Source organism: Dendropsophus ebraccatus, chromosome 10 (assembly GCF_027789765.1).
Source record: "Dendropsophus ebraccatus isolate aDenEbr1 chromosome 10, aDenEbr1.pat, whole genome shotgun sequence".
In the NCBI taxonomy this organism is placed as follows: Eukaryota; Metazoa; Chordata; class Amphibia; order Anura; family Hylidae; genus Dendropsophus; species Dendropsophus ebraccatus.
The window spans coordinates 28,685,613-28,698,656 of NC_091463.1; the positions used below are offsets into that span (position 1 = coordinate 28,685,613).

General features: G+C 41.7%; 1 protein-coding gene and 1 long non-coding RNA gene across 3 annotated transcripts in view; one reads left to right on the forward strand and one right to left on the reverse strand.

Moving 5' to 3' along the window:
• NR5A1 (nuclear receptor subfamily 5 group A member 1) overlaps positions 1–13,044 on the reverse strand; it is a 127,833-nt gene that overhangs the window by 24,816 nt on the left and 89,973 nt on the right. For both annotated transcript variants that reach the window (XM_069985876.1, XM_069985875.1), the window contains exon 6: positions 6,969–7,116. In XM_069985876.1, the coding sequence (XP_069841977.1) occupies positions 6,969–7,116 (148 nt within the window). The remainder of the gene's footprint in view (positions 1–6,968; positions 7,117–13,044) is intronic.
• LOC138802494 (uncharacterized) lies at positions 2,735–7,021 on the forward strand. Its single transcript, XR_011364772.1, has 3 exons — positions 2,735–2,819; positions 5,200–5,290; positions 6,946–7,021. It is a non-coding gene; the product is annotated as an uncharacterized lncRNA (long non-coding RNA).

Below are 13,044 nucleotides of genomic sequence, written 5' to 3' on the forward strand. Positions count from 1 at the left end.
TTTCAATCAATGATTTCATGAATATGCCCATGTTTTTACACTGATTGTTCTAAACGTAAAAGTCACTTTCTTAATTGAATCATTGTCTTCTGACCAAATGATCTTGTATCATCATCCTGCACAGCCTCAAGTGGATAATCAGCCATTTCTTGCCAGAGAGGCATTTAACTGACAAAGGCTCCGTTCAGTATCACAAAGTGCCTGGATTTCTATACGACTTGGTTCACATTAGTGTTGGCCTTCATTCCATCATGTGTCGACAAAAAACGAACAGAACCTGGTAATCCCTTTATAAGGCAATGCAATCTGTCAGTTCCTTTTCAAACTTTTAAGCTATCACACGTCTGGTAAAGTCTGGGCGCAGACTTATTCTTTTTTTGTTTAACATTTAAATAGCTTTAGGAGCGATTTTTAACGATGAACGACTAACGATAAACGATCGCAAACGAGACTGTTTATCGTTAACCTGAAATGATTCACCATAGTACACAGAACGACAATCGTTAGTTAGGATCGTTACTACGATCGTTATTGTGATCGTTACTATGATCGTTTACTCCTTCTGATCCCAGCAAAACAACGGGCAATATGCAACAATTATTGAAAAAATGCGGAACTTGAGCGAACGAATGTGGAATTACAGCAAACGATAAGTGAACGATTAGCGAACGATAAATGATAATTTTAGGTTCAAATCTAAATCAACGATTAACAACATACGAACGATTTTTCAATCGTTGCCTGCAATTACACAGGACGATTATAGTTTAAATTCGGATGATTTAACGATTTTTCGCACAATAATCGTCCCATGTAATAGGGCCCTTAGGGGTCGGAAAATGAGTCTGTTTATAAAACAGATATTATCAAAGTGTGAACAGTAAGTTTTAATGATACCATTGGAAAAATACAATTAAAAAAAATGAAGTCCTCACACAGCTACATCAACTGAAGTACATAAGATATTGAGATACAGCAAGACGAAAAAAAATCCTTTAATTCTACAATTGAAGGGTTAAAAGGTAAGTATGCAGTTCACTGGAATTATATAAACTGCAATCTCCTAGAGAAACTACCAAGAAATTCTAGATATAGTGACGACTGTGTTATCAACAATCGCCTATGATAAAGGCTCGGAAAATAGATTTGTCCAGTACACAGCACTTAGTGGAAAAAAAATAAACACACTTCTATGCAGATTATGTACCGATCAGCCAAAACATTAAAACTGATAGATTAAGTGTATAACTGATTATGGCGCCTGTCAAGGGGAAGTATTTATCTGGCAGAAAGTGAACAACTAGTTATTGAAGTTGATGTTGAAAGTGAAAAAAAAAATTGGGCAAGTTTTAAGGATCTGAGTGACAAGAGCCACATTGTGTTGGCTAGACCACTGGGTCTTTGCTTTGTCCAAATGGCAGGTCTTGAGGGGCATTTTCAAAATGCAGTGGTTGCAAAAGTGGTTGCAAAATTATAAAATTATTTCCTTCTTCTAAGCTCAGGGGTCACAGAGGCCGGTCTGAGCCGTAGCATGCACATCTGCTTCCTCCCTCACCCCTCCTCCCTGCTCTGTATGATTGATATATAGGGCTCAATGCTGGAATTGAGCCCTGTACATCAATCATACAGAGCAGGGATGAGTGGGGGAGGGAGGAGGCAGTGTGCATGCTGCAGCTCAGTCTGGTTTCTGGTTTCTATTCTTGAACTTTTATAACTTGCACCTCCCGTAGAAGCGATGTGAGCGTGAAAAAGGCTGTCACCACTCCTTTCACCTAGCGTCTGCTCACCTTATGTCTGCACTGTGTCCATGTTTTTACAAGAAACATAAAGCTTCAGAAGACAGCTTCGGTCAGTGCAACTGGCTTTTTACTTCGTTATTGAGGAGCCAAATATCCCATCATTTTTCAGGGACTTGCAACCTAGAGTATGCAGTCAAGGCCTTTCTAGGGACTGGTTTATAGAAGTTATTATTATTATTTTTTTTTTAGTTTGTTTTTACACCCTTACAGGTTATAGTACTCTAAAGACAGATAAAGCTGTGTCCTTCACCTTTCATGTGAACAACTGCCTTTATGCTGTACATATATCTAGGTTTGGAGTCCATTCATAAGCTTCTTTTTACTCTCATACTGGTCATGTATTCCTTGTTGCTATATAATAAAAACATATATTTCTTCTAAAGCAGCACAGGTTTTGTGGGAATCTGATTTTTCTTGAGATTTTTTTCTATGGATTGGGAATTCCGATGGTAAATACTTCATGCATTCATCATCAATAGAAAAACATCTGCTCAATGTTGGTCAAGAATCCAGCAACAAGGCATTCAACGTTCAGGATTCTACTTATTAAATACTGCAATATACATTTCACAAGACTCTACTTGGAATTTATCGACACCTCATCGTCTAAACTAGGGTTGAAAGTAAATCCAATTTGCATGAGAATTCTAGTTTTGGAATGCATAAGGAATATTCTGCAGTGTAAAAAAAAAACAGCGTGATGCATGTTATACAATCTGGTATCTATGGCAGAGATACATAATACTTTTGTCTATCTTCCAAATACATTGGCATATCCACTAGACACAATAAGGGAGATTTACAGTATCAAACTGGTGTACAGTGAAACTGGCTCAGTTGCCCCTGGCAACCAATCAGATTCCACCTTTCATTTTCCAAAGAGTCTGTGAGGAAAGAAAAGTGGAATCTGATTGGTTGCTAGGGGCAACTGAGCCAGTTTCTCTTTACACCATGTTTGATAAATCTCCCCCAATGGACATAGCCATGGAGACATCATCCAGTCCTCAGGCATTCTGAGAGGTATCGAAAACTAAATGTTGACAGGGTAAATTTTCAACGATAGTTCTCTATGACAGTTTCTCTGCCACACCTGGGAAGGCAAACGTGAATTAATGTAAACAAGGAACATAACCTGTAAAAACCAAAGTGCAGGCAACGCAGTGCAGGAACAACAACCGGGGTGCGAGCTGCCCTCCAAGGGGAAGAGAACAAGAAGATGGGATATAAAGTAGGAATCAATAAGCACCAATCAACTCACATCAAATGGGAGGGTTAGAGGAAACGAACAGTTCCAAATACCAAGTAGTGTGTTGGAACGGGTTTCAGATTTCTTGTTGAGCCGCTATTAAACGGGGCAATATTGAGGATCAAACGAGCTCTGTCAGCGCTCGTTTGCTCCTCACTCCCCGCTCGCTGCCAGCGCTGATCACGCGTCAGCAGCGAGCGGGCGAGAGTCGGGGGGGGGGGGGAAGGTGCAGGAGGGCTGCAGGGAGCTGTGGGGGGGTCTGTCTGAGTGATCGCTAGATCGTCTGGGCAGCCCATAGAAGCAGATTGCTGCTATCCTGGTCGTTTGTCTTTCAACAGGATAGCAGATCGCTGCTATCCTGATCGTTGTCTTCTATTACACCAGACGATTACCGGCCATAACACGGCCGCTAATCATTACGTGTAATAGGGCCTTTAGATTCTAGTCGGCATAATCTGAATAAAGGAATCCCAAAGCAGAAAAAAAGTTTTTAACCTCGGATTATGCTGCACTATTCTTACCTGGAAATTCTATTGGAACCCCAATGCAATGGTGAACATACAGTAGCTTTCTACAATAAAAGGGCCATTTATCGCTGTAACATTCTAAATCCCTGATCACTATATTGGCAGACCTGCAGGGCATGCTGGGAAATTTCAGCTTTGCATTATGTACAATTATAAATATAGCTCCGGGGCTGTAACCTCGGATGATTCCAAGATAAGAAATATAATGTATTTAGTAAATCACTTAAGATTGCTGCTCCGAGATGAACATAAGCTGTCTAAAAAGAATGAGAAACAATAAAAAGCGAAGGCTTGAATCGCCTTCTCTATAAGCCACTTGAACCTACATCATGTAATTAAGCAATGAACTCGACAAGCAGAATGAATAGATTGCACATACTGGTTTTTAATGGTGCTGTGAAAATTTTCCATCCTTTACCCTTATACCACTTGACCCGGACCATCTCATTCTATTTTGTCTATGAGACGAACAAATGTGTGAAATAGTCTAAGCAGGATTGGCCAGAGACTCTGCGGCGATGAGAAATCTCTCGTTCCCGCGGAGTGACAGGCTTAATAGAACCCGTGTGACGTACATTCTGCAATCTATCTCTTGCTCTGATTCCAAGACGAGTATCAACAGTGATGTTGTGCCGACACCGTATCTGTGGATCCCCTCCTAATCAGATTTGCACAGAGTGTTGCAAACATAGTCTATTTTGGAACAAACGCTCAGCTTCTTCTTCTGTGTTTTGCCTACATAAACAATGCGCCGCAAATACCAATTGCAAATATTTACCTTAAAGGCGCAGCTGTGTCTGAGGTTGGTATTGGGAATGTTATACAGTCGCAGTGATCAACAAAGCACATACATGTATGCTAAGGAATTAGGGCTCACTATTCCTGGCCACGTGCTGTGAATAATGAAGCAGCAGAGGTGCCATTTAAAGGGAACCTGTCCTCACTTTCATGCTGTCTAAACCATGGAACACGGCAATCACTGAGGTCAGGGAGATCAGTTTAAAAAAAAATCCAATGAAGTACTCAAGAGTCTCCATTGATACATTGCCCCTTATACATTTGAATATGCAAAAAGGGGTCTGTGGAGCCTCAGTTGTGAGTCATAAAAAGGGTTTTGACCAAACCACCCTGATACATAGCCCCTTGGCCACCCTGGTATTTCCCTATTTATTTTCAAATACTCTCAACCGAGTGGGACTTAAGGGCCTATGTATCAAGGTGGTTTGGTGATACATAAAACTGGGAGCCACCCCTTAGCAACAGGCTTTCCCTCCCTGGAGGGATATCTGGCAGTTTCCGTGTTTTGAGACTCGCAACTAAGGCTCCACAGACCCCTTTTTTGCATATTTAAATTTATAGGAGGCAATGTACATTATCAATGGAGACTCTTGAACAAGTAGTCCATTGGATTTTTTTTTTTTTACTGATCTCCCTGAGCTCACTGATTGCTGTGTTTTGTTGGTATACCTTTCATAGCCAGAATCCTGCTCTATACTGGGGCAAATAACTCGAAACAACTGTATGTGGATGGATGCTTGGCTTTGGTAAACCCTTGTTATGACCCAATACCTGCAACTGAGTTAGGCTTTGACCCTGGTATTTCCCTATTTATGTCTGTCTCTCCCAGCTAGCTGCATCCCTGAACACAGATGCCAAGTTGAAACAGGACACAGTACCCCATAAAGGGGTGATATGCAACAAGCCCAAGGGGCTTTAAGGTGAGCCTCCATCTACCTTTCCATTTACCCATTGGTACCTACGGTATCACACGAGGCGCCGCCTCCCGTATTTCGCTTTTTTTCCTTTATCCTATCTAGGTTCCCTTATTGAGGAGGAGAAGAACAACAACTATGCAGAAAGATACACTTGATTTAGCTCACTATACATATCAGTCATTTACTATATACCAGTAGATTGTTCCACAAAACAAATACACCATTAATAATTCTGGGACATTTTACAACTATTAAGGAAGGTGAAAAATGTATGAAAAACACATCAAAAATTTTATTCTACCTTTCACATTGTTATTGTTGTTGTTTTTGTTGTTTGTTTGGTCTTTTTAAGAATTTAATTTTGTTAACATTATTTTATTTCTAGAACAAAAGTGAACCTGTGCAACAATAAAAACAACTGCCTCTACCAAATGCTGGTGAAAGGGTCATCATTTTTTTCCCCTAACTTCATCATTATAATTATTTGCTTTGTGTTATTTTCGAGTTCTTGATAAAATTACAAGTGACTGCCCCGGGTCTTGGTTTGTGATAATTAACTTTTAGTGAGTGAGCTATCACACAGTGTCTGTAGACTGAGTTTAGACTGCACTGTGTAATCAGCTCTCTGTCCTCCCACAGCACTATGGTGATAAATCCAGAGAGATACCGTATTTAATTCCATTTTTTTCAGTTGGGGATTCCTTCTGGAAACAGCATAGTGCACTTCTCCCAGTTCTATCTAATTATTGGTGTGAGTCTAAACACCAAGACCCTGACTAGTTGAAACTTTTGCCAATTTCTGCCAATGTCAAAAATTTGTGAAAGTGACCATTTAAAGAGGAACTCCGGATAGGTAAAATTACTGTCTCTTAAAAAGTACATTCAAAGTTATATAGATGTCTCTATATAATGAAGTTATCATGTCTGCACAGTTCTGCCACACTGGTAGTTAACTGACATCCAGGAAGTGAAGAAAACTGGCCTTCCTGCTATCCACTTTGTCTCCTGCTCCCACTGCCGCTCCCCTTCAGGAGACTGAGATCATGTGACCACTGTCTCACATTAAATTTGTTTGCCGAGTACAGACTAAGGATGCAAACATGACAAGGGGCATACAGGGGCGTGGGTGGAGTGTTGCATGTCATTGATGTGAGGCCCAGAAAGGGATGGGGCATTGTGAGAGGGGGCGGGGTTACAGGAGTGGGAGAAACAGGTCGTTCTGAGCATGCACCGCAAAGCCTACTGGGAAATGTAGTCTGATAGCAGTACATGGGAAAAACAGCAAGAGAGGCGGAGTGGGCAGAAAATTGCAACAGAGGAGTGGAACTACTGTAAAATCAAATGAAGGGTGTCAAGGGGGAACATAGGTAAGAACTTTGCACTGTCTGGAATTTTTTTTGAACAAGGCTATATAACAAATAAATATATAACATAATACAACACGTGATGAAACATTCCTTCTGGTCTAGCTATGGATACTAGACTAGAGTGAATTTGGTTTTCTTGTTGCCATCAACAGTTGGGCAGCATGTTTCCACATAGCAAATTACACTGTGGTTGTAATCCTATAATGTCTAATGCGTCTTCTTCTGCAGATAGTGATAGTTGTAATTGAGTAGAACATTAAATGCAACAAGAAATTAGTTTCTATTCTACAGTGCATGAGGAAGCAAACACTCACCGAGGCTGAAGAGTATAAGAAATTTTAAGCACACAAACTCCTGTCTGTCCACCTGCAAGGAATGTAGAAGAATGACCAGCTCCTGGGCTCGGAGGACCAAGTTGTTCAGCGTGGATCCCGCCTGGGCAGCAACTGTGGACATTTCAATCTAAAAGACAAACAGATTATGTCAAAAGGGTTCATCTCTTAGGAACATGTGAATATGTGAGCAGCTAGATGACCAATAAAAGTGTCAATTTTACTGGTAAAACCCCAGTATAAGTGAAGTGCATGCATGGACTGGCTGTCTAGTAGCATTTCTCTACAGTACAGTGTGATACTACATGTCCTGTACTGATGTGTGTCTAGTATCCCCTCACTACATTACAGTGTGATACTACATGTCCTGTACTGCTGTGTGTGTCTAGTATTTCCTCTCTACAGTACAGTGTGATACTACATGACCTGTACTGCTGTGTGTGTCTAGTATTTCCTCTCTACAGTACAGTGTGATACTACATGTCCTGTACTGCTGTGTGCATCTAGCATCTCATCTGTACAGTACAGTGTGATACTACATGTCCTGTACTGCTGTGTGTGGAGAGTATCAACTCTCTACAGTACAGTGTGATACTACATGACCTGTACTGCTGTGTGTGTCTAGTATTTCCTCTCTACAGTACAGTGTGATACTACATGTCCTGTACTGCTGTGTGCATCTAGCATCTCATCTGTACAGTACAGTGTGATACTACATGTCCTGTACTGCTGTGTGTGGAGAGTATCAACTCTCTACAGTACAGTGTGATACTACATGTCCTGTACTGCTGTGTGTGTCTAGTATCTCCTCTCTACAGTATAGTGTGATACTACATGTCCTATGCTGCTGTGTATGTCTAGTATCTCCTCTCTACAGTACAGTGTGATACTACATGTCCTGTACTGCTATGTGTATCTAGCATCTCCTCTCTACAGTACAGTGTGATACTACATGTCCTGTACTGCTGTGTGTGTCTAGTATCAACTCTCTACAGTACAGTGTGATACTACATGTCCTGTACTGCTGTGTGTGTCTAGTATCTCCTCTCTACAGTATAGTGTCATACTACATGTCCTACGCTGCTGTGTATGTCTAGTATCTCCTCTCTACAGTACAGTGTGATACTTCATGTCCTGTACTGCTGTGTGTGTCTAGTATCTTCTCTCTACAGCACAAAGTGATACTACATGTCCTGTACTGCCGTGTATGACTAGTATCTCCTCTCTACAGTACAGTGTGATACTACATGTCCTGTACTGCTGTGTATGACAAGTATCTCCTCTCTACAGTATAATATAATACTACATGTCCTGTACTACTGTGTATGACTAGTATCTCCTCTCTACTAGGGATGGTCCGAACTGAACTCTCGGTAATGATTCCCGCTGTCTGCCCGTACAGGGGGCGGATCCAGCGGGAGGACCGACTGGAAAACTGGGATACAGCCCTAGCCATAGGCTGTATCCCAGTTTTCCAGGCGGTCCTCCCGCTGTATCCACCCGCTCCACGGAGCGGGCAGACAGCGGGAATCTGATGCCGAGCGTTCGGGTTCATACGAACCCGAACCTCGGAGGGTTCGGACCATCCCAACTCTCTACAGTATAATTTGATACTTCATGTCCTAGTATCTCCTCTCTACAGTACAGTGTGACACATGTCCTGTACTGCTGGGTGTGTCTAGTATCTCCTCTCTACAGTACAGGGTGATACAACATGTCATGTACTGCTCTCTCCCTGGGCCAGGATGAGTTGCTCCTTTGGGCACAAGGTGAGGGTGCTTAATTTTTCTTTTCTGGGACCCTGTGTGATCTGTACAGGACCCTGAAAATGCTCCAACCTTCTACATCATTAACCACTGTCTATCCACTAACAGGTTTATGTTGTTGTTTTTACAAAGTATTTTTTCACATTGCAGATGTGCTGAAAGCTATACGTATATCTTCAAAGTGTCTGCTGGTGAATAAGATGTGAATGGTCTATTATTTGTTTTACATGGAATGGAACCTGTCACTTTCATGCTGTCTAAACCATGAGTCATTGACAGCTTCTCTTCATCCCACCAGCCTTGACTAAAGGGTCTCTTTCTGTCTTTGTATAGGGGGGAGACGTATCAATAAAGGATGATAGGTTAGGAAGAAACCAAGGACCACCCTGATGATTCCTGGTTTAAAGTGAGACCGGTTGTGCTGAGCTGCAGTATGCATGCTTTCTTCCTACACAACCCTTCCTTGTCTTGACTGATTGATGTGCAGGGCTCAATGCTGGCCATGTTCATTATATAGAAGAACTAGGAGGTGTTGTTTATGCTGGTAGCTTTGCACATATTTCTTCTATTCAGATCCCCTAACCCTAAAAATATTTATCCTTATCTCTGTCGCAGCATGCTCTTTACTGTTTTCTAAACCACTGTAAATAAAGGTGGAGATCAAGGGGCAAAATTAAAATTGTGCAAAAATGTGCATTACTATATTCCTACAAATGTTAAAAAAAAACATCTATTATGTGCTTCTGACTAGAGAACTAAAAGCCACCTATAGCCCAAGCATTTGCGAAGACCTCAACCCCATGTAAAGAATTTATAGTTGTAGCAAAACAGTTTTGCTAATCTATGGACAGATATGTTCAGTAGTTCAGAATCAGATGTACACAAACCAGGTTGGGTTTTTTCTTTAGAAACAACACCCCTTTTGTCTATGTGCGTGTACAGTGGGGGAGAAAGAAGAGGAATGTTGGATAGATAGCCTAGACAGAAGGAAGAGTCTTACTGCTATTTACCCGTAATAAAACAGTGCGGTTTATACTGTAATTTACTGAAGCAACAATCAGAATAACAATGTGTAACTCTTCCTACAATAGGAAGCGCAGTCTTAAAGAAGAACTACAGGATTCTTGTTTTTATGCATATGCAAAGGTACTTGTGGATCCCTTGAGTTTACAGCCTTATTAATTCCTATTTCCCCACTAAAATGATTTTCCAGTACTGCCTTTTTTTCCCATGAGTCTGATCAATGCACTGCTGCTCACATACACAATATGTAAACTACTTTATATCCTGATCCCATAGCATTAACGAACAAAGAGAGTTGGGAGGGGTCTGCGAGATGCCAGTTGGGATCTGAGGGGTCATGATGTTCACCAAAAGTCAACTGACCAAGGACAGACCATGTCCTGAGGCACATCATGCCATGTAATTTTCTTTTGTGGTGCTGGTCCCATGGCCCAGTTACAGAACTAAAATGTATAGATGCAGCAGAGCTGGAAGAAAACAGATGGCACTGTAGGAACCATGGTTATGAGTGTGTGTTATATAGCAAAACAAAAACGGAGTGTATCTTTAAGGGCCGTAAGAGCAAAGGGGAGAAGACATAATTAAACATTTAAGGAGGACCTCTACATTTTGTAGCTGACTGGCATTATATGGTATTACAGCTGAGTTATAGTGGCACCTATAGATATTGATGAAGTAGAACAAGACCAAAGAAAGGCTTCAAAAATGGTTGACAATCTGAGGCATATGGAAGACTTAAAGGGAATGTGTCGCCTAGATTTTTGTTTTGTTTTGTTATGGGGGCTTTTTTCCCCCCTAGTATTTAGTGGCATGCTTCAAAGCAAGACTCATGGACATAGATGGCAATAGACAGAGTCTGTCCCCTTGAGATAAATGTGAAACATTACTTAGCGTACTTCCACAGTCATTCCACAGGGGGTTACTATTGTCTCCTCTATCTACAGGTGTCACATGTTGATGCAATGCTCTGCAGATCACTTTACAGCAGCCTTTTCTTATCACTACAGACATAACAGGAAGTCTCAGCTTAGTTTTAGTCCCAGTGGTGAAGAAAGGAAATGCAAGGATATATAAGTCACAGTGGTGAGAATAGCACAGTTTTTGTTTGGAAGCATGCCCGCTGAATTGAACTCCAGGGCATGCAGCTGTGATTCTTTTTAGCCTGCGGCTGTTGCCACCTACCTTCACTGTCTGCTGCAGAGCAGCTGCATGCAGAACATAAACACCATCACCTACCACTAACCCCCATGTTCCCTTCCACGGCCGTCACTTGTAAATGTGCAGGCAGGGCATCAAGAGACACATTGCCGGCCGCCATCCCTGTTGTCCCCTACTGTCCGATATAGAGCTGCACCCAGTCTGCCTGTATACCATTGCCAGATGCCATACCCTACGATGTCCCTGCTGTGCTGTATGAGTTTGCTGTGATGAGCTCCCCCTAGTGGCCGAAAGCCTTTGAACCGTACTCTCTCTCTCCCTGCTGTGCATGTGATGTGAATTCTTCTTCATGGAAAAATAAGACATCCCCTGAAAATAAGACCTAGCGCATCTTTGGAAGCACAAATTTCAGGGAAACACATTGTGTGTGTTTGTGTGTGTGTGTGTGTATGTGTACTATATAGTAATATACACTGATACCAGATCACTACTTTTAGAGCATAGGTTTAGATACTTAAAGAACGAGCTGTCTACAATGGAAGGTAAAGAACAACATCAGGAGAAGGAGACATGTTTGCTAAATATATATAAATTTAATATAATAAATTAAATAAATATAATTAATAAATTTATATACTTTCCAAAAGTTTTCAGTTGGTGTGGATAAAAAGTTTGATTATGCTAGTTAAGAGGGAAAAACCTCTTTAAATCGGTATTCTACTCAAACTAAACTTTTAATATGTTGCTGTTCTTGGGAAGAACATAACAAAGAGCCTATACTTATCTTTTTGCTCTCCCCCCCCCCCCCCCAGTGTACTCTGACATCATCTTCAGGACCCGGCTGAATGATCCCTCTTCCACTTCCGAGACAAACTCGTCAAGCAGTGACATCCCGCTCAGCCAATCACTGACTGTGTAGGGACAGCGCAGCGGCCAGTGATTGGCTGAGCAGGCTGGCTGAGCAGGCTGTCACTGCTGCTTGAAATCTGTGTCGGAAGTTGACGCAGGATCATTAAACTGGGACCGAAGATGACAATGGAGGACATCAGGGGAGTGTGGAAAGGTAAGATTGGGCTGTTTTTTTAAGTTCTCCCAACAGCTTTAACATATTAAAAGTTTAATTTGAGCAGAATACCCCTTTAATGCTCAATCAATGAACTAGGGAACCATCATCATCCTGGTCACCCTCCTTTCTAAAGCTCTAGACACCAAGCACAGATTGTGGGTGCATGCTCATCAGTGGCGCCCCCTGTAGTTGTAATGTGGAGTAACATAACATAATCTTCACAACTCTACTGCAGCAGTGATAAGCAATTCATTCAACATTGGATATTGTGTAGGTGACTTTTTGGAGTGGTTTGATTTATGACTCCCATTTTTGGGGATATTTATTTAGGGGTGTGGAGGGGGAACTGTAGTATTGACTACTACTGTATATCACATCCATCTGCAAAAGAACTGGCAGGAAAATACAAGTTGCTGATAGTATGTGTATTAGTTATTGGGTATGCACTCTTAAGAAGACATTCTTCACATTACTACCTATATGTGAGTGACAGCTGGCTGGTTACCTCCAGCACTACACCCAGCAGCCTGTTCTCACAGCTCTTTCTGTAAATACAGATGGGGGATGTGTCTCTTCTCCTGAGAAATATGCTGCTTCTGGCCACACTGTCACCCTATTGAGTGCTGGTGAAAGCAATGACAAAGCCCGCCCTGTCTGTGTTTGTGGATACCTTGTATCTCTCCGCAGGATGATTGTTTGTGTCTATTGTGCAGCAACAATTCTGGACCCCCCCCCCCACCCCCCCAAAAAAAAAAAAAAAAAAAACTAAACAAGAAGCATCTGCACTTAGGCCTGGGCTGTAAATCCCCAGAATGCACTGACATGAAATGTGGACTAAAGATTAAAAAATAAAATTCTATGGACACTGTCATTTATTATACTATTGTATTAGTGGGGGCATATTGCATTTAATGTAGTAAAGGCAATGCAAGAAGCGGCAACTCACCAAACAAGTGCGATTTATTCAAAACAGACACCGGTCATCGGTACACAGGCATGGCAATCGCTTTGTGTGTCCCACTGAGGCTACGGCCGTTTCACGCTT